Genomic DNA, 22,060 nt, shown 5'->3' with positions numbered 1-22,060 from the left:
CACTGCAGTCCCACACTGAGATTCTCTCCTTTCCTTCTTCCCTCAGGTATCATACTGAATTAGTCCTTAAACTTAGTGATTAGTTCTCCATCTCAGCTTACTGTATCAACAGGTAAAAACAATGACTGCAAATGCTGGAAACCAGAGTCTAGATTAGAGTGGTGCTGGAAAAGCACAGCAGGTCAGGCAGCATCCAAGGAGCAGGAAAATGGATGTTTCGGGCAAAAGCCCTTCATCAGGAATACAGGGGAATATCCAATGCTATTTGCTCAATTGTCTGCTATAAATTAGTGGAAGAGCTGCAAAAGCCTAGGGAAAATGATGTGATTTCATTTCTAAGGAACATTATGGCTCACTTTCTGAGGTTACACTTATAAAGTGAACCTTTAGTGAGAGTCAGCTAATGTCAAATCCTAAATCATGAGAGGCAGCAATTATATCAAAGTAAAAAGGTATTTACTCACCATTGTTCTTTCTGTTGTTTTGTTTAGTACCACCAGTGATGATTCTTCAATTGTGAGTGTAGCAGTAATATTTAGGCCTATTGAATTAAATTTTGCCTGCAATGACAAAAGCAAATTAAGCCTTCAGACTCACAAAAACAAGTCCATTTACAGTTTGACTATATTCTGCTATAGTGGTGTTGCTGAGGCTTACAGAATGGCCAGCCCTCTGACTTGGCCACCAATATAGAGAGCCTGCTTACTATCATTATCAGACCAATGCTCATGTTGTCAACTTTTTGGCTTAAAAAAAACTAAAGAAACTCTGACTATCTATTTTTATGTAAGCTATGTTCTGAATTCTTGGTAAGAAAAAGCAGCTGCAGAGCCAACAAAGATGAAAGTAATAGAGCAAAAAAGGCAAAATACTGACAAAAGTAACATTGCAAGAAGATCCAAAATTTCAAGTGAGAGACCAAACTTTTTAAGGAAGCTTTCACGCATGATTTTCATAAATATAACTCAGTACTAGGGTATGATATGTTATAGAGGTATTTGAATGTTATAATGCAAAAGGCATCTTCAATGTGTTGTGCAAGTGTTAATGAACAATTGCCATGCTTAGTTAATCCACTGCTTGTTGCCCTAATGGAAAAAAACAAACACAAATATTCTTGGTGAACATCAGAAAATAGAACAGCTGAGTAGCAATGCCAAAAATTCTCTTTATTTACAGATGCTGCTTTTGACAATGACAAAACAGTCACAATGTTCACAAATATTTAGGAAATAAATGTAGATGTTGATCTTGTTCCTATGTTTTGTGAGTAACACTGATGATGCAGAAAATGATTAGTAGAAATCACACAGTAAAAATGGCAAATCTAATTAAACTGTAGTCATGCCAAGTAAAGAACATGAAAAGTAATTGCGTCACAATTATACAAAATAGAGACAATTTATCCGTAAATTCTATTGAATCACAGAATTGTTATGGTGCAGGAGTAGACCATTTGGCCCATTGTGTCTATCCCATTTCTATGACCTCGTGCCAATTGCCTGTCTTTTTTCCCATTTCCCTGAACACCATTTCTATCCAGAATATAAAATTTTTGGATGCTTTTGGTTGTGATTGGGATGTAAGGTTTCAACTTGAGACCACAACTAATATTTTGATATTTTGGACCATCAGAATTACAAATATTGCAGTTATCTAATTATTGGTCAATTTAATATCTGAGACATTTGCAGACTGAAATTATTTTTAAAAAGGACCAAAAGTACTGTCTTAAAATGGCTACAGGCCTTATCTGACTGCATAGGTGTGCTAATTTTCATGAAATCAATATGGATTAAACAAGGACACTATGAGTTTAAATGAACACTTTACCCTTTACCTAGCAATGAAACCAATCAGGACCCCATCTCAGACATGAAAAACTTCCTTATCTATTACACAATTATGAGAATCTTCCAAGGTTGGGGATGAAACATCACCTATAATTAACAAGCCTGAACACAATTAAGTTCACAATTGGAAAAAACAACCAGCCTGCAGTGAGGAACATAGAAACATTCGTAAGCTATCCTTGGTTGAAACTTTATTGCTGGAACAGCACAGCAGGTCAGGCAGCATCCAGGGAACAGGAGATTCGACGTTTCGGGCACAGGCCCTTCTTCAGCAATAAAGTTTCAACTTTGATCTCCAGCATCTGCAGACCTCACTTTCTCCTCTAAGCTATCCTTGGGCCTACTCTGCCATTCAATAAAATCTTGGCTGATCTGTGCCTAACTCCATATAGGTAAAAACGAGGACTGCAGATGCTGGAAACCCGAGTCTGGATTAAAGTGGTGCTGGAAAAGCACAGCAGGTCAGGCAGCATCCAAGGAGCAGGAAAATTGACATTTCGGGTAAAAGCCAACTCCATATGCCTGCCTTGGGCCCATTTCCCTTGAGACTCTTGCTTAATAAAAAAAAGTCCATCTCAGATTTAAATTTAACAACTCAATTAATGTTGATCGCCATTTGAGGAAGAGAGTTCCAAATCTCCACTACTCTCTGTATGTAGAAAGTTAAAAATCACACAACACCAGGTTATAGTCCAACAGGTTTAATTGGAAGCACACTAGCTTTCGGAGCGACGCTCCTTCATCAGGTGATTCTGTATGTAGGAGTGCTTTCTAACATCTCTTCTGAACATCTTTGCCCTAACTCTTCGACTATGCCCCTGGTTCTAGAATCTTCAAACAGTGAAAATAATTTGACTTTATATACCCTGTCTTTCCCTGTCAATATCCTGAAGACTTGGTTAGACTATGCCTTAACCTACTAAATTATAGAGAATAAAGGTCCAATGTGCCTAATCTCTTCTCATAACTTAAGCCATAAAGTTCAAGTATCATCCTTGTAAACCTGTATTGAATTCCCTCCAGGGCCAAAACATCCAGTACTCCAAGTGGGGTCTAACTAGAGTTTTGTATAAATGTAGCATAATGTCTACATCCCTATATTCTTTAGATATAGAGACCAGCATTCCATTAGCCTTTTTGTCTATTTTCTGCACCTTTTTGTGGAATTTCAAAGAGTGATGTACCTGAACCCTGAAATTCCATTGGAAATAGACAGTATTTAATTTTGAGCCTTCTGAAAAATACCCTGATCGATCCTTTATCGGTCTGAAATGGATAACCTCACATTCGCTTGTATTAAAATCCATCTGCCACAGCTTTGTCCATTCACTTAATCTGTCAATATCCTGTTGTAATTTTATGCTGTGGTCAACGCTATCTACAAGGCTGTCCAATTTTGTCATCAGCAAATTTGGATATTTGGTTTTTTTGTGCCATTATCTGAGTTGCTCATGAATATTCTAAATAATTGAGGCTCTAACACCAATCCCTGTTGGACACTAGTCGCGTCTTGCCAGTTTGAGTACTTACCCATTATTCCAACTGCCTGTTTCTTGCCACATAATTTCTTCTCCATGCCAATAAGTTTCCCCCTCAATTTCATGGGCTTCCTCCTTACATAACAATCTCATGTGTTAGACTTGGTCAAAAGCCTTCTGGAAGTCCCTATAAACAATATCTATTAATTTACCTCTATCCACCACCCTTGTCAACTCTTCAGGTTTGTCAGGCATGACATACCTTTCATGAATCCATGCTGACTCTGCCCGATTAACTGAAAGATTTTGAGGTGATCAGTTATCATATTCTTGATTATAGACTCCAACAATTTCCCCATCACGGATATCAGGCTAACTGGCATGTACTTTCCTGGTTTCTTTCTGTCACTGTTCTTAAAGAGCTATGTGACGTGAGCAAATTTCTAATTCAGAGGTACAACTCTTGAATCAAGGGAATTCTGAAAGATTATGGTTAGGTCACCTGCATCGTGTCCTCCTGCCTCCTTTAATATCCACGGATGGAAACCACCAATTCCTGGGGATTTGTCACTCTTCAATTTCATTAATTTCCCCATTATAGATGATTTACTCAAGCTAATTTCATTTTGACTCTCTCTCTGATCCTCAGTTAATTTCTTTTAGCAAGATTTCTAGCAAGCTATCTTCCTTTCCTGCTGTCATTACTGAAGCAAAATAATTGTTCAGCATGTCTGCCATTTTCCAACGATCATTGACAATATATCCATTCTCAGCCTTCAGTTGGCCAGAAGTACTCTTAACCAGCCACCTTCCCTTTATATAACTATAAAATCTCCTCTGTTTGTTTTTATGTCCTTTGCAAGTTTCCTTTCATAATCCTTTTTAGCTGCTGTTATAAACTGCTTTGTGGGTCTTTGTATTTGTCCCACTCTGTGAGATCTGTACTGTTCTTTGCATTTTTGTAAGCCTTTTATTTTAATTTTATGCTGTTCCGTACCTCCTTAGATGCCCATAGCTGTTTGTTTTTGGAGAGTACTTGCTTCTTTTTAGCATTAAACGTTTCTTTGAACATCCTGCACTGTTCCTCATTGTTTTACCTATTCACTATTTCCCAGGGTACTGTGGACAGTCTCTGCCTCATCCTATTAAAAGTTTGCGTTATTTAAATAAAAATTTCTAATCTCTGATCTTTGCTTATCTCTTACAAATGCTACATGAAACTCAAAAAATGTTATGATCACTATTTGACTTCACTTTGTTTATATTTATCTTAGAAGGTTGAATAGCAGGAACCCAGTTTATCTCATCTTACCAGATAGTAGCAATAAAAAAAAATTGTGAAATAATGTTATTTGAAAATGGTAGCATTGCGTGAATATATGTATTGGTGCTTTATATTTGTGGAATTAAAACTGTTAATTAAAATAATTGCATGAAAGAAACAAATTATTGAACTTCTTAAGGAAATTTGTTGGATTACAAAATGCTTTGAATAAATAACCTCATCCAAATATTTTCAAGATCTGATTTTCCACTTTAATACTTATGTCTTTTAGTCTTTATGACCAAGCGTAAACATCTCAGATTGTGACTCCATTGAAGTATTTTCTTCATCTCATTATTTTGAAAAAAATGTATTTCCATCCCTTTTTTTCCCAGATACAGAATGGGTTGCCCAGACTGCAGAAAGACCACAATGACAATTTTGGCAGAAATATGAATTGTACTTTTGTTCATGCAAGCTTTGTAATCAGTGAATCACTTTACTTACTTTAACAAAAGAAGGTTTCCATATTCTCAATGACATTTTAAAATCAATCAGACTTGATGGATATATAGTACAGGAGAAGTCAGCACATCCTTCATTATTTTCACATATCTGTTAGGCAATGTAGAAAAGGCAGTTGTCAATGAAATCAATGTTTGTCAGAGAATACCACTTTTCAGTAATAGTTACCTTTAGGAAATAGAAGCATATAAAAATGGGATTTTCTGTTGTAAACCATAATGTCAGTGCTCCATCTTGTTTTTTTTTAATGATGAGCATTATTGCCACATCAGATCTAGAGTTCTCCTGCCCAAGCTGTGATAACTGCTTTTACAATTAAATTACTTATTAGGTTATCACAATGGTCATGAAGTGGTGGTTTTCATGCCTCTGTCCACGTTGAAATTCTCAGTATGTGTAATTGATATGGCCCTGGGCTGAGAGTGTGGGCAGTGAACCCACATCTAGCATTCCTACCTTGCTTATACCTTTGAACTCTTGCTAATTCTACATAGTCAGGGCTTTGATATTAGGAGACATGATTTATAGCATCCCATTGCAGTTGAGTTCCAATGGGTTGCCCAGTTTGGAGTTGGGAATATTTGATGGATAAGTTCAATTTGTGATGATACCTTCGCAATTCATAATGTAATGTGTATGAGAAGTTACATATGTATTCAATATACTGATTAATAACAAGCCTTCATCTTTTAAAACACAAGTAACCATTATGAAAGTGCTCAGATGCATTGCAGCACTTTGTCCAGTATTGAATTAACATTTAAATGTGCCATCAGGATCATACATCTTTATTTTTGCATTTATTTAAAGTCCATATATAAGTCGAGGCTTTGAAACAGTTGAAGGGATATCTAATGATTGAAAATACATCTGCTAAGTCTTCATAAAAATGGAAGATGCTTATCTATTTATACACCTGTAAAATTTCCATTGCTTTGAGTCAGGCAGGGTTTGTGCAATGGGATATCATTCTGAATGCTTGGCTGAGCTCTCCAAGATTTGTAAATAGATTTTGGTCAGTAGGAGTTGCTAACAGCTGTGAGGTAGATGGCGAGATTGTATGATTGATAATTCTATGGATGGTTAACATAATCAAAGCGCTTTAAATAAGGTTTTGAATAGTCATTTGTTTATTTTGAAGCAAAAACAGAAATTCTTGGAGAAACTAAGCAGGTCTGGCAGCATCTATGGAGAGAAACACTCAGTGACTCTTCAGGAGAGATAGAATGCCCATGGAAATGCCTCACTGAAGGCAGGCAGGCCTCCAAAGCTGCCAACTTTGTTTCAGTTTTGGCCTGTTTCCAGACTTGGGGACTCCAATACCTGCCCACCTTCTCTTCACCATTCTGCCAGTCTAGATACTACTGGGAAGGTGAGTTTGCAACATTGGATTATGGCTCAATACGTGATACTGTTTCCAGGATAAAACCCTGGGCTGAAGTGCCAATCCTGGTATCTCTGTACCTATTGGCATTGTCTGATCACTATGTGCACTGCAGCAGTTCAGGCAGAAGGTTTGCCATCACCACCTTAGGGGGAGCTATGGATAGATTAAACAAAAAAAAGTCTCATTCTGGCTTCACCAACAATGCACATGAAAATAGTATCAGACAGATTATAATCAGGTCCTTATTCCAAAATATATTTGTCAACCTATTTCTTAAAATTTAGGTCACATGATCATTTATACCTAGCTAACAGTTCACAAATTACATTTATTGGTTAAGTTTTAGCTTGCAGAATTGCACAATACATTTTAACTCTCAACTCTTAAATTGTTAATCCAGTACTATATGCACTCCTGTACCCTGTTCTATTTTCTTGAATCACACAAAATCTGACAAGACTGTAATTACCCCAACTGAGTTGATGAAGTACTCTTCCACTGGAGATGGTTTGTGAGGGTTTTTAGCTTGTATCTTCAGGGGATCCACAAATTGAGAGTCAAGGCAACTGACTGTATTATTCTGCCAGGTGGAAAGGAAATAAATTGAAACATGTTTTGAAAAAAGCAAAGGTCACAGACATCTATGAGCACAACTTAGTGGAGATACTATTGGAAATGACAAAGAAAAATATCCATGGGAGGTGATAGTAAAGCAACCTTAATGAAGCCACATTAAACTATAATTACGTGGCTAAAATTAAAATTGTGAGATGTTGTGAAACCTCTCTTATTGCATTAAGGTATTGAGTCAATGGGTAGTTTCTGCTGTATCAGCCTGTAATTTTACTCTCCATTAAGATAAATACTTAAATTTAACTCAGCTAGCTACTTAAATACCGCGGCTTCAAGAATAGCAGGGGATTTTAAATTTCCAATCATATACTGGGATTGCCATAGTGTTAACAAATTCCTCTCCATCTAATCCTTTAAGTGTGTGCAAGTACCTGCTTGAGAAGGAGCAAAACTTGACTTTCGTTTAGGAAACCAGGCAGGGCAAGTGACTGAGGTGTCAGTGGGGGAGACCTTTGGAGCCAGTAACTATAATTCTATTTGTTTTAAAACAGTGATGAAAAAGGATAGACCTGACCTAAAAGTTAAATTCTAATTTGTAGAAGGCCAATTTTGACAGTATTAGGCAAAAACTTTCAAGAGCTGATTGAGGGCAGATATTTGCAGGAAAAGGACAACTGGAAAATGGGAAGTCTTCAAAAATGAGATAATGAGAATCCAGAGACAGTATCTTCACGTTAATGTGAAAGATGAGTTGAGTAGGTGTAGGGAATGCTGGATGGCTAGGGAAATTGAGGATTTGGTCAAGAAAAAGGTAACATATGTCATGTATAGACAGCAGGGATTGAGTGAATTCCTAAGAGAGTATAAGGGCAGTAGGAATATACTTAAGAGGGAAATCAGGTGGACAAAAAGGGGACATGTGGTAGCTTTGCCAAACTGGGTTAAGGAGAATTCAAGGGAATACTGCAAATACATTAAAGACAAAAGAGTAACGAGGGAGATATTAGGACTCCTTAAAAATCAGCAGGGCCGCTTATGTGTTGAACCATACGAGATAGATGAGATACTAAACGAATATTTTGCATCAGTGTTTACTGTGGAGTGGGATGTGGAAGCTAGATAATGTGGGGAAATAAGTAGTGATATCTTAAAAAATATCCATATTACAGAGGAGATGGTATTGGATGTCTTAAAGTGCAGAAAAGTGGATAAATCCCCGAGACCTGATCAGGTGTCCCCTAGAACTCTGTGGGAAGCTAGGGAAGTGATTGTTGGGCCCCTTGCTGAGATATTTGTATCATTAATAGCCATGAGTTAGGTGCCAGAAGACTGTAAGTTGGCTAATATGGTCCCACAATTTAAGAAAGGTGGTAAGGAAAAAGCAGGGAACTACAGACTAGTGAGATTGACTTCGATGGTGGGCAATTTGCTGAGGGGATTCTGAGGGACAAGATTTACATGTTTTTGGAAAGGCAAGGCCTGTTTAGGGATAGTCAACATGGCTTTGTGCATGGGTAATCATATCTCAGTAACTTGATTGAGTTTTTTGATGTAGCAAAGAAGATTGATGAGGGCAGAGCGATGAATGTGTTCTGTATGGACTTCAGTAAGACCAGGTCAGACCACTTAAAACATTCTTGACCAGGCAACCCAGACCATAACTTTGCAATTTGTTTCAGTAACTGTACAGTTCAAAGTTTGTGAGAAGATTTGTAGCTCGGGTGCTCGTTGTTGTGGTTCTGTTCGCCGAGCTGGGAATTTGTGTTGCAGACATTTTGTCCCCTGTCTCGGTGACATCCTCAGTGCTTGGGAGCCTCCTGTGAAGCGCTTCTGTGTTGTTCCCTCCGGCAGCTATAGTGGTTTGCCTCTGCCGCTTCCGGTTGTCAGTTCCAGCTGTCCACTGCAGTGGCCAGTATATTGGGTCCAGGTCGATGTGTTTGTTGATAGAATCTGTGGATGAGTGCCATGCCTCTAGGAATTCCCTGGCTGTTCTCTGTTTGGCTTGTCCTTTAATAGCTGAAAATGTGTTGCTGGAAAAGCGCAGCAGGTCAGGCAGCATCCAAGGAGCAGGAGAATTGACATTTCGGACATGGGCCCTTCTTCAGGAATGAGGAAAGTGTGCCAAGCAGGCTAAGATAAAAGGAATGAGGAAAGTGTGCCAAGCAGGCTAAGATAAAAGGTAGGGCGGAGGGACTTGGGGGAGGGACGTTGGAAATGCGATAGGTGGAAGGAGGTTAAGGTGAGGGTGATAAGGTGAGGGTTTTTGTCCGATAATAGTAGTGTTGTCTCATGTTGCTTGTCATCTGCGTGTGTGGCTACTAAGGATAGCTGGTCGTGTCGTTTCATGGCTAGTTGGTGTTCATGGATGCGGATCGTTAGCTGTCTTCCTGTTTGTCCTATGTAGTGTTTTGTGCAGTCCTTGCATGGGATTTTGTACACTACGTTGGTTTTGCTCATGCTGGGTATCGGGTCCTTTGTCCTGGTGAGTTGTTGTCTGAGAGTGGCTGTTGGTTTGTGTGCTGTTATGAGTCCTAGTGGTCACAGTAGTCTGACTGTCAGTTCAGAAATGTTCTTGATGTATGGTAACGTGGCTAGTCTTTTGGGTTGTGGCATGTCCTCATTCCGTTGTCTTTCCCTTAGGCATCTGTTGATGAAATTATGGGGGTATCCTCTTTTGGCGAATACATTGTAGAGGTGTTCTTCAGGGCAGAAGTGGCTAACACAAGGGGTCATAGATTTAAGCTGGTTGGAGGAAAGTATAGAGGGGATGTCAGATTGGGGACATTTAAGAGACATGCATATGGTCACAGAAATTTGAGGGTGCATACATGAGGATCAATGGTCGGCACAACATTGTGGGCTGAAGGGCCTGTTTTGTGCTATACTGTTCTATGTTCTATGTAGACTTAATTATGCTGTTCTGAATATACACAACAGTCCCAATAAGCAAACCCCTTTAAAAACCAATATGAATGGAATCCATGCTTAAAGGTTAAAGTTAGAAGGGCAGAAGAAAAGAGAGAGAGAGTTTCCACACAGCTCGCTGTTGAACTCCCAACTCGTTCTTGACTGAACTGGTCAGCCAGAGAGCTGACCACTCCCCTTTCATTATACAGGTCACTTATAAAACATGACCACTTTGGCCTGAAGTCTCATCTGTTTACAAATAAATAAAAAAAAGCCTCTCAATTCCCTTTAATCTCTGTACCAAACCAGTCTAATCGGCACCAGGAGCAGTTTATTACCCCTCCAAAAAAAAAACAAGGACACAGTCTCCTTGAGAAAAGGAACAGCTTTTAGAAAAAAGGAACCAGCTTTGTGACACCTCCCACCTTAAAAAAAACTCAACCATCAATACCAAAAGATGGCTTCATTTTTAAAACCCTTCAAAGTCCCGGTTAGTAGTCTAAACACACATATACCCTATTGAAACTTTAAATGTGCAAACATGCACAAACCACATGCAAATTCAGGCCATCGCACACCTGCCACTGAACGCCTCCATATCTCATTCGAGTCTCAATGACGCATCGGCAATCACGTTTTCTCGACCTGTCACATGCACAATTGTCAAAGTGAATGGCTGCAACAATAAGCTCCATCTAACACTCTGGCATTTTTGACCTTAAATTTTTCCACAAATGTCAATGAGTTATGATCAGTGTATACGATTGTCTCAGGAGCATTGCTGGTAATGTAAGCACTGAAATGTTGTAATGCCAACACCAAGCTTAAAGTCTCTTTCTGAACCATTAAATATTTCTGTTGATGAACGTTCAACTTCCTGGAAAAATGCCTGATGAGTCTTTCTATTCCTGCGTGATCCTCCTGCGGAGCAAAATACCGACATCCACATCACTGGCATCAATAGCCACCTTGAAAGGCTTTGTCTAATCAGGTCTGGTCAATACTGGGACAGTGGTTAACACAGTTTTTAGGCTGTCAAATGCCTTTTGATAGTCCGCTGTCCACTGAAGCTTCTTGCCTTTATTTAACAATTTAGTGAGTGGAGCAGCCACACTGCTAAAGTTCGGCACAAACCTTTGGTAAAATCCACTCAATCCCAGGAACTGTAGCACTGCTTTTTTTGTCGATAGTGTGGGAAATTCCGCAATTACTTTTATTTTTGTATCCCGTGGGGCCATTTGTCCATGTCCTATAACATGGCCCAGGAAGATGACTTGGGCTTTGTCAAATTCACCAAGCCTTCCTTCTGAAGTTGATCGAACAAGTCCGATAAACGCTGTAAATGTTCCTTCCACGAGTGTCTAAAAATCACCAGGTCATCAATGTAAACAACATAGTTGGGTAATCCGGCAATGACTTTATTAGTCAGTCTCTGAAATGTGGCTGGAGCATTTTTCATACCAAATGGCATGACTTTGAACTGATATAGTCCATTTAGCATTACGAAAGCTGGAACTGCTTTTGTTCTCTCTGACAGAGGTACTTGCCAGTAGCCTCTGAGCAAGTCCAACTTAGAAATGTAAGTTGCTTGTCCCACTTTTACAACATAGTCCTCCACCATGGAACTGGATGCGCACCAGTGTTTGTAACAGCGTTGACTTTGCTATAGTCCACACATAACCGTTAGGTGCCATCTGGCTTTGACACCATGACTATGGGTGAGCTCCAGTCACTGTAACTCACTTCAATCATGTCATTTTGGAGCATGCAGTCTATGTCCTTCTGGACCTTTGCCAACTTTAGAGGGTTACGCCTATAAGGAGTTGCTTAATCGGAACAGCATTTCCTATCTCTACATCATGCACAATTAGGTTAGCACTTCCCAGCTTATTTCCGTATGTTTCCCCATGTGATAGTAATAACTCTTTCAAGTCATTTTGATCTTCTTGTGAAGGTAACTCAATAATTTATTCCAATTTTTGACAACTTCCTCATTGTCCAACTTGATTTGAGGAATGTCCAATTCAGAATCCTCTGAACCTGGTTCTTCCTTCTGTGCTGTAATCATTAACACCTCCTCTTGCTTTCCTTCCTTATTAAAATATTTTTTGAGCATATTCACATGACACATTCTGAGATTTCTTCCTGTCTGGAGTCCTTATCAAGTAATTCACTTCACTCAATTTCGTTTAGATTTGATAAGGTCCACTAAACCTTGTTTTTAAAGTTCACCTGTTCCTGGAAGTAACACCAATACCTTATCCCTAATTGCAAAATTGCAAATTTGTGGTTTGTTACCCACTTCCTGTTTTATTGTATGCTGTGATACTTTTAAATGCTGTGTACTCAACTCTTCAGCTCTATTTAATCATTCTCTAAAATTTGACACATAGTCTAAATGAGTGGTCTCTGAATTCTGATTTATTAATTTATCCTTAATCAATTTTAACGGTCCTCTTATGCCTCTATAATCTTGTGACCACACAATCAGCGAAAATTCCTGAATAAAGGTGCTGCATTTCTTCAGTTGCTTATGTCTCCATGTGTCTTTCAACTAGAGTAGGCAGCACACCTACCAGTGAATCAGCTACATCATTTGCAAGGACAAATTGTATTCCTGGAGCTGAGAGTTTGTCCAGTACTCCTACCACAAATTCTCCACTCTTCTCTGGACTCTCTAACCTCACGTTACATAACTGAGCACTTTTTGTCTCACCATGAATTCCTGTTACCAGCACCCTTTTTGGCAATAATCCCTCAGGAGTGTGTATCTCCTCATCCTTCAGCATTACAAACTGAGAGGATCCTGTGACCCTTAATATTGTAACCTCCTTACCTATTACTCCTGGCCTATGTGAATAAATTTTACCCTTGCATATATATATTTTTAAGCATATCTAGTACTTCCTCCTTATTCAACCTCTGATTTTCTTGTATATTCTGAAGCAGTTGCCTAACATCCCTTGTGCTTTTTGTTACTAGTCCAGCAAAACTCTAGGCTTGTCTGGATTTCCGACATCTGGCTTTCTCCTAGTCCACCAATAGTGATTTCGTGTGGCCCAATTTATTACAATGAAAACACTGGAGCCTTTTAACTTCTTTGTACCTCTCAAGGGGTTCTTTTTTACCCTGTGGTAAGTTATCCTTATGATCTTCACTGAGATCTACCTTTCCCTTTCCATGTGAGGATTTCTCTTTGCCCCAGTTTCTATCCCTCATGGACTGAAACTGATTCTGGAAGCCAAACTGTATTTTATGGACCAGTTCATAATCATCAGCCACTTCAGCTGCTAACCTTGCTGCTTTAACTCTCTACTTTTCCATATGAGTTTGCATTACTTCCTCACTGAGCCTACCCTCAGCTTTTATCTCCAGCCTTTTAAGCTGACTTTCCTTTTTAAGTGTCAGTTTTTACAGTTCAAACACTCTCTTTTTCTTTCTCTGCTCTCTCTTTTTGCCCTCTCCTGCTGCTCTTTTCCCCTCTCTTTGCTATTAATTGTAACACAAATTGAGTCATTTCTGCTGCCCTTTCCTTACCTCTCGCCTCTAACTCAAGTTGCTTCATTTGCAAATTAATTCTTGCCATCTCTATAGGTTCTGATGGTTTCTCCAGCAAGTTTGGACACTGAGCTACTGCTGTAATTATCTTCCCATTCCTAACAGAAGCAGGCAGTTCCAATTCCAGCCTCTCTGTTAATTCCTGAAGCTTGGTCTTATTCACCTTTTGCAAAACTTTGAAAGTCACTGCATTCACATCCAGAAAACCTTTGGCGACTGAAAGAGCCATTACTATCCCAAGCTTTGTCTAACCAACCGAACCAGCACCTGAAATAAAGACACTAGAACCTACCACTCGCTGTTTAAAATCCCACAAAGAGCCCCCAATCAGTTACGGACTAGGCCAGACCACTCAAAACATTCTTGCACAGGCAACGCAAACTATAACCTTTGTAAGTTACTTCGGTAAGTGCACAGTGAAAGTTACCCACAGTAAGTTAGCTAGGTTGACTACTAGGTTTTAAAACAGATAGAAATTTATTCACAAAATTACACAATGAAACACAAAGCACAGAATAAAGAACCCGACAGAGCTCAGTCTATCCAAACAGTCCTAATAAGCAAACCCCCTTAAAAACTAGTATAAATGGAACAGACGCTTACAAGTTGAAGTTAGAAGGACAGAAGGAGAGAGAGAGAGAGAGGTTCCACATAGCTCACTTTTGAACCCCTAACTAGTTCTGGACTGATCTGCTCAGCTAGAGAGCTAACCACTCCCCTTTCATTATACAGGTCACTTCTAAAACCTGACCACTTTGGCCTGAAGCCTCATCTGTTTACACATAAACAAAACGGTTTCTCAATACCCTTTAAACTCCATACCCAACCAGCCTAATCGGCACTGCGAGCGGTTTATTACCTCTCAGAAAAAAAATCAATTGACAGTCTCCTTGAGAAAAGAAACAGCTTTTAGAAAAAAGGAACCAGTTTTGTGACAGGCATTTGACAAGATTCCTTATGGTAGACTAAGGAGAGGGAGTACTTGGATACAGGGAGACCTGGCTCTTTGAATACAGAACTCGCTCGAAGGTAGGAGACAGAGGGTGGTGGAGGAGGATTGCTTTTTTGACTGTAGGCCTGTGACCAGCGGTGTGCCACAAGGATTGGTGCTGGATCCACTGCTTTTTGTCAGTTATATCAGTGATCTAGATGTGAAAAAGAAGGCATATTTAGTAGTTTGCAGATGATACCAAAATTGGTGATGTAGAGGACTGCAAAGAAGGTTACCTTAGAGTACAATGGGACCTTGATCAGATAGGCCAGGGAGTGACAGATGGAGTTTAATTTGGATAAATGTGAGGTTCTGCATTTTGCAAAGGCATATCAGGGTAGGAGTTATATACTTATATTAAAGTCCTGGGAAGTGTTGCTGAACAAAGAGACCTTGAGGTGCAGACTCATACTTTCTTGAAAGTAGAATCAAAGGTAAATGGGATAGTGAAGAAGATGCTTGGTAAGCTTGCCTTTATTGATCAGTGCATTGAGTATAAGAGTTGGGAGGTCATGTTGTGGCTGTACAGGACTTTTGGAATACTGCGTGCAGGTGTGGTCTCCCTGAGATAGGAAGGGTGTTGTGAAACTTGAAAGGGTTCAGAAAAGATTCATAAGAATGTTGCCAGGGTTAGAGCTACAGTGAGGGGCTGAAAAGGCTGGGACTATTTTCTTTGGAGCTGTGGAGGATAAAGTGTGACTTTATAGCAGTTTATAAAATCATGAGTGGTACGGATAGGGTGAATAGCCAAGGTATTTTCCCCAGGGTAGGGGGAATCCAAAACTATAGGTTATAGGTTTAAGTCGAGAGGGGAAATACTTAAAAGCACATAAAGGGTAACTTTTTCATGCAGAGGGTGGTGCGTGTATGGAATGAGCTGCCTGAGGAAGTGGTGGAGGCTAGTACAATGGCAACATTTAAAAGGCATCTAGATGGGCAAATGAATAGCAAGGGTTTAGAGGGATATGGGCCAAATGTTGGAAAATGGGACTAGATTAATTTGGCTATCTAGTTGGCATTGATGAGTTGGACTGACGGGTCTGTTGCCATACTGTACACCTCAATGACTCTGGGAGGTTGGAGGCTGGGGATTCTGTGATGAGTTACTCACTTCCTGCCTTCCCAAAGCCTGTTCACCATCTACAAGGCAGAAATCAGGAGTATGACGAAATACTCCCCACTTGCCTGGATGGGTTCAGCTCCAACTATCCTCAGCAAGCTCAACATCATTCAGGACAAAGCAACCTATTTGATTGGTAACTCAAAGGCATGGAAATAGATTGAAGTCACCCATATAAAAACAAAATATAGCAGATATTGAAAATGAGAAATAAAAATAGAAAACTTTTGAAATACCCAGCAAAACTCTTTGCAATTCCCAAATATTTATGGGGCATTGTGTTGATTTGCTGAGGCATTAGAATTTAAGCTCCAGTTTTTTTAGGTGACCTTTTTGAGATTAATTTATCTGCTTTATCATATCATTATTGGAATGATTTGTTTACAATGACTTTCATAGACCGATTCCAGATGGGTTTTTCCAATGATTGGCAATGGTTTAATGGTCATCATTAAACTTCTATTTCCAGATTATTATTGAATTCAAACTCTAGTATCTGTCATGATGTGATTCAAACCCAGGTCCACAGAACATTGCCTGTGTCTCAGGATTAATAGTCTACTGATAATAGCATTAGGCCATTGCCTATCTGTGTATTAATACTTATGGCAGCTTTTGAATGATCACATAGGAAAGTCAGAAAATAGAATCCAAAATGAAGAATCTGCATAGATACACCATAAGACCGTAATACAGATCAGAGATAAGCTACAGGATTTCAGTGCATATCTCTGATCTATCCTTCTACTAATTGATACTCCGTGCTAGGAAAACAGATACCTGAAAAAAAAAACGATGATAACTGGCCAATTAAATAAATTTTCATATTCTAGAGTGAAAATGAGACATTCAGGCCTTGTTCACCATATTAATTTCACTGACTGAAAAACAAAATCAACCATCAAAGTATAAAAGGTAACTTACAGAAGAAAACGTAATTCCTGTCAAATATAGAAGAGTATTGTTCGCAGGAGAGGTGTATGGGAATGTTATAGTCATTCTAAGGTATGGAATTGGAAAAACCCCATCATTGTGGATCTGTGAGCAAAACAAAAAGATTTCATTTTAGGAGCATTTAATCTTTCAGAATTGTTTTAATTAGTGGTAGTGACATGTCACATTGCTTTCAGGCAGAAATGATTGGTGCTTCAGGATCAGTTACTCAAACATTGTACAACATAGTTGTAGAGGTGAAATTCATTCTGTTGCTAGTTTTAGTGAAAAGCAAGCATTGGTGCAAAAATATCTCAGTTATGTACACATTCAGTACTCACCAATATTTTTATCTAGGCATGGAAAACTCTATTTGAGTTACCACTTTCTATTTCTAAATTTCAGTTTAGTGCTGTAGTCACGTCAAAATTCTGTACACAGTTTCCCTCAGTGATGAAGACTTAGGGAGAAGTGGCAGGTATGTGACTTTGGCCAGTAGGTAATACAATTCTAGCCTCATTGATTTTGCTAGGGCTCACAACAAACTTAGCACTTTCCACTGAGAGTCTGCAATCTGTTGTGCTTTATTGGGAAAAAAGATTAAAAAGTTGCAAAATTTGATAGCCTTTAAATGTGCGCTGGGATCATGATATGCTACTCATTGCTTTTGCTTGCTTCCACACAAATTCCATATTGCACGATAATGTAAATGATTGTGGCAAGTACTTCTATCTGACTTCACCTGACAAAGGAGCAGTGATCCAGAAGCGTGTGATTGCAAATAAACATGTTGGAGTATAACATGTTGTCATGGGACTTCTGATTTTGTCCACCCCAGACCAACACTGGCCCATCCGCATTGTGGTGAGTAGTCCTTGCTAAGTGCATCAGTTAAATCCAGTCTGCATCTCTTAAAGGGGAGATGCATTCTGGCTGGGTCAGCAGGTGGAAGTCATTCAATTAGCAATCTCAATATAGAAGTATTTTGAGGAGTTGAATTTTGCCCACAAAGGTTGGAGTTAGGAGTAGGACCAAGTTCCAAATCTAGCTCTGATGCAAATATTATTAAAACTCGGATTTTTATCTGGCTAAGCCCTTGGAAATGTGGCTTGGTGGTGAATTTAATCCAAATGAGAGTTGGCTGGAAAACCAGCTATGAGTCCTTTGGGGAATGCCCAGTGGAGTTAAATACCAACTGACAGCAGCTGTCAGCAGCTCTCCATTGCAATTGTGTCACTGAGTGGTAACTGCTGACAATGTACCCACCAGGAGCCCAGGATCAGTGAGGGAACCAGACTGCTGGTGAACAAAGATAATGGGTGTGGGGAAGGATCAGACAAAAGGATTCAGGGTGGCTGCAAGCAGCATCTCCCCACTTCCTGATGCCAGACTATTCCTCAATTAGGCACCACAAGCCTTTTAGTGAGGGGCTGTCTTCTCATCTCTATCCCAGAGTCAACAGGCAAACCTTTTGGGGTCCCCTGTGAGGACTGCCCTGCCAACTGCTGATTGAATACCTGTAACAGTGGGATTAGTGTCCACCCTGTCGGCAAGAAAGACCTATTGGCCTGCCAGAAACACTGATACCCCAGGCTACCAGTAGGTGGTCTCCTCCAGTAAGCTGATCTGCACCCTACCCCCGTCACAGTGAAGCCTGGAGGCTACCTGAATATCCCAATTATTACCAACTTTTATAAGACTCTTAATTAATCTCATTACCTGACTGCTATTGTTTAATGCATTTGCTTTGAAAGAGTGAATGTAAATCCGATGGTGTCACATGCATTATATAAGGCAATCAGAGAACTTTCAACGAAGTTCCAATGGCAACAGCCATTAGCGTTCATTAGCAGAGGGATTGAATTCAAGAGTCGTGAAGTGATGTTGCAACTGTACAGGACTTTGGTTAGGCCACAGTTGGAGTACTGTGTGCAGTTCTCTTTTTCCACATAAGGAGTCAGCTATTACGAGGGGGCATAGCTTTAAATTAAGGGGGGGGTAGGTATAGGACAGATGTTAGGGGTAGGTTCTTTACTCAGCGAGTCGTGAGTTCATGGAATGCGCTGCCTGTGGGAGTGGTGGAGTCAGAATCTTTGGTGACCTTTAAGTGGCAATTGGATAGGTACATGGATGGGTGCTTAAGCTAGGACAAATGTTCGGCACAACATCGTGGGCCGAAGGGCCTGTTCTGTGCTGTATTGTTCTATGTTCTAGATGTGTCATAACTAGTTTTAGGTAGTTTTAACTAATAATATCTATCCAGCCAACGGAACGTACACTGATTGGTGTCATGACAATAAGCTGCCTTGCTTTGTAAGACAAGTGCTTGTTGTTAAAAGTCAATGGTCTGTTCTCTATCACTAGCCCCCACTGGACAGGCCTTAGACTGCTCACGGAAAGGAGGATTGGTGGGATTACTATTGCAACCGCTCAGAACCCTGTAAAAATATGGTGAGCTGTCATGGGTTTCGTTGCTGAAATATCTCAAAATAACAAGAGCTGAGAGAATTAATTTTATCCTGGAGGGGAAAAAAAATCTGAAGACACGTGAGTTTACCACTTTGAGAACATAGACCATTTGACAGTAGCTGAAACATATAAACTGATAAGCAGTTAGCAGCATTCATGGATGCAGTAAGACAAAGGTAGCAATCCAGCAGAAAACCTTTATCTCCAAGTGGATAAGAGGAGCAGCCACATGAGAATAAAGCTAGCTACACCGAACAGAAAACATTCTTAGAGACAATGTTCTTAATTCTGTTTCAACCATTGTAAAAAATTATTTGAAGTTGGTGAAGTTCCAAACAAGTCTAATTATATACAAAACAACATAAGTACCAAGTGATAGATATAGCTAAGTGATTCCATAACCAAGGGCAGCTCTAAGCTCTGCAGTCATGCCAGTTATGACTGATCATGAACGAATAAAAAAAAAACTCACTAGATGAGGACACTCCACAAACAACCCCTTTCTCAATACTGAGGGAGCCAAGTACATTAGTGCAAAAGAATAGCCTGAAATATTTACAACAGCCTTCAGCCAGAAATGCTGTGTCGATGATTTATCTCAGCTTAATCCAAAGTACTTAACAAGACCCATTGTGGCCAGCTGGTCCAGAAGAATTAGTCATAACTAGTGAGTTAGCAAGTTGGATGCAAAATTGGCTTGGTCATAGAAGACAGAAGGTAATTGTACAGGAGTATTTTTTTGCCTGGAGATCTTGTATTCTGCAAGGATCAGTGCTGGGACCTCTCTTGTTTGCAATATATAATATATAAATTATTTGGATGAAAATGCAGGTGGTTGATTACTAAGTTTGCAGACAACATGAAATTTGCTGGAGTTGTGGATACTGAAGAAGATTGTTAAAGGATGCAGTTGGAAATAGATCACTTGAAAAGTTGGTGGTGAAATGGCAGATGGAATTTAATTCAGCCAAGTGTGAGTTGGTGCATTTTGGGAGGTCAAATGCAAGAGGGTAGTATACAGTAAATAGCAGGACCCTTAGGAGCATTGATAAACAGAGAGATCTTGTGGTCCAAGTCCATAGCTCCCCAAAACTGGCAACACAAATGAATAAGGTGGTAAAAATGGCATACAATATGTGTGCCCTCATTAATCAGGTCACTGAACATCAAAGTGGCGAAATCATGTTGCAACTGTATAAAGCTTTAGTCAGGTGCAGAATTCTGGTTTCTGCACCAAAAAAAGGATGTGGAGGCTTTGGAGAGGATGCAAAGAGGTTTAGCAGGATATTGCCTGGATTGGAGAGCATTAGCTATAAGGAGAGGTTGGACAAACTTGGACTGTTATCACTAAAGCGTTGGAGGCTGAAGGGCAACTTATTAAGTGTATAAAATTGCTTGTGGAAGGTGGTGGTGAATTGCCTTCTTGAACCGATGCAGTCCATGTGATGTAGTTAGACCCATAGTGTTGTTAGGTAGGGAATTCCAGGATTTTGATCCAGCGACATTGAAGGATAAGTGATATATTTCAAGTCAGGATGGTGTGTAGTTCAGAGGGGAATTTGCAGGTGATGTTCCCACGTATCTGCTGTTCTTTGAGATGAAAGTGATTGTGGGTTCAAATGGTCCTGAGTAAGGGCCCTTGGACAATCTCTGAGGTGCATTTTGTACATGCTACACACTGCTGCTGCTAAGTCTTGATGGTGGAGGGAGCAGATGCAGTGCCAATGTAGCAGGCTGCTTTATCCAGGTTGGCATCAAGCTGCTTGAAAGTTGTTGCAGCTGCATTCACTGAGGAAAGTGGGAAGTATTCCATTCAACTCTTGATGGGTTATTTAAATGGTGGAGAGGCTGTGTTTCCTTGATTGCTAGCTTCTGACCTGCTCTTGGAACCTCAGTTCTTATGTAGCTAGTCCAGTTCAGCTTCTAGTAAATGTAATTCCCCAGGCTATTGTGGGTGATGCATTCAGTGGTCTCAGTGAGTCTCTCTCTCAATGCAATCCCCAGGTCATCTCCTCTGCCCTGACTCTTTGCTACCTTCCCCCACCCTCCTCTCTGACCTATCACCTCCATCCCCACCCCCTTCCCCTATTGTACTCTTTGCTACCTTCTCCCCAGCAACACCCCACCCCCACCTCCTACTTATCTCTCCACCCTGGAGGCTCCCTGAGTCCATTCCTGATGAAGGGCTTTGGTCCGAAACATAGATTTTCCTGCTTCTCGGATGCTGCCTGACCTGCTGTGCTTTTCCAGCGCCACTCTAATCGAAACTCTGGTTTCCAGCATCTGCAGTCCTCACTTCTGCCTGATACCATCAATTGACAAGAGGCTATTGTTAGATTCTCTCTTTCTGCAGACAGTCATTGTCAGTTATTTGTATTGTGTGAATAAGCTCAAACCTGCATATTGTCCAGGTCTTATTGCATTTGGTGATGAACAGCTAAAGTATCTGAGGAGTTGTGAATGGTGCTGAACATTGTACAGATCTTGCATGGGTTCTGCTCCACTTTGATGGGGTATCCTGTAGATGAAGGCTGATGAGTACACATTGAAATTGGATTGGTGAGCCTGCCACAAAGTCCTGATTTAATATGCAAGAGGAGGGCTTGTGATATGGTGGTCAATATTCCTACATCTATGTTGGAAACTTTGGGTCCAAGTCCCACTCCAAGGCTTGACAGCCAATGAAAGTGTTTTGATAATGCAGTTTCCGGTTCCATACAAACGTCTGAATCATTCTGACATGCACCAGTAGTACACAGTAAGAGCAGGAGAGATTCTTGGTCAATCATATAATGGAATTGGAGCCTCTATTTTCTCTGTCCAAGGGTCTTGGCTACATCTTACATGTATAAATGTCAATTATAGAGTCATAGAGATGTACAGCATGGAAACAGACCCTTCGGTCCAACCTGTCCATGCCAACCAGATATCCCAACCCAATCTAGTCCTACCTGCCAGCACCCGGCCCATATCCCTCCAAACACTTCCTATTCATATACCCA

General features: G+C 40.1%; 1 protein-coding gene across 1 annotated transcript in view; it reads right to left on the bottom strand.

The window, feature by feature from the left end:
- The window catches only part of itga1 (integrin, alpha 1), a 226,037-nt gene that overhangs the window by 8,048 nt on the left and 195,929 nt on the right, over window positions 1–22,060 (bottom strand). The window contains exons 26-29 of the mRNA XM_043688299.1: window positions 16,581–16,694; window positions 6,977–7,087; window positions 5,103–5,210; window positions 465–560 (exon numbers count right to left, since the gene is read on the bottom strand). Coding sequence (XP_043544234.1) covers window positions 465–560; window positions 5,103–5,210; window positions 6,977–7,087; window positions 16,581–16,694 — 429 coding nt within the window. The remainder of the gene's footprint in view (window positions 1–464; window positions 561–5,102; window positions 5,211–6,976; window positions 7,088–16,580; window positions 16,695–22,060) is intronic.

This window comes from Chiloscyllium plagiosum, chromosome 1 (genome assembly GCF_004010195.1).
Source record: "Chiloscyllium plagiosum isolate BGI_BamShark_2017 chromosome 1, ASM401019v2, whole genome shotgun sequence".
In the NCBI taxonomy this organism is placed as follows: Eukaryota; Metazoa; Chordata; class Chondrichthyes; order Orectolobiformes; family Hemiscylliidae; genus Chiloscyllium; species Chiloscyllium plagiosum.
The sequence above is the reverse complement of the archived record's forward strand: the minus strand, read 5'-3'. Positions and strand labels throughout refer to the sequence as shown.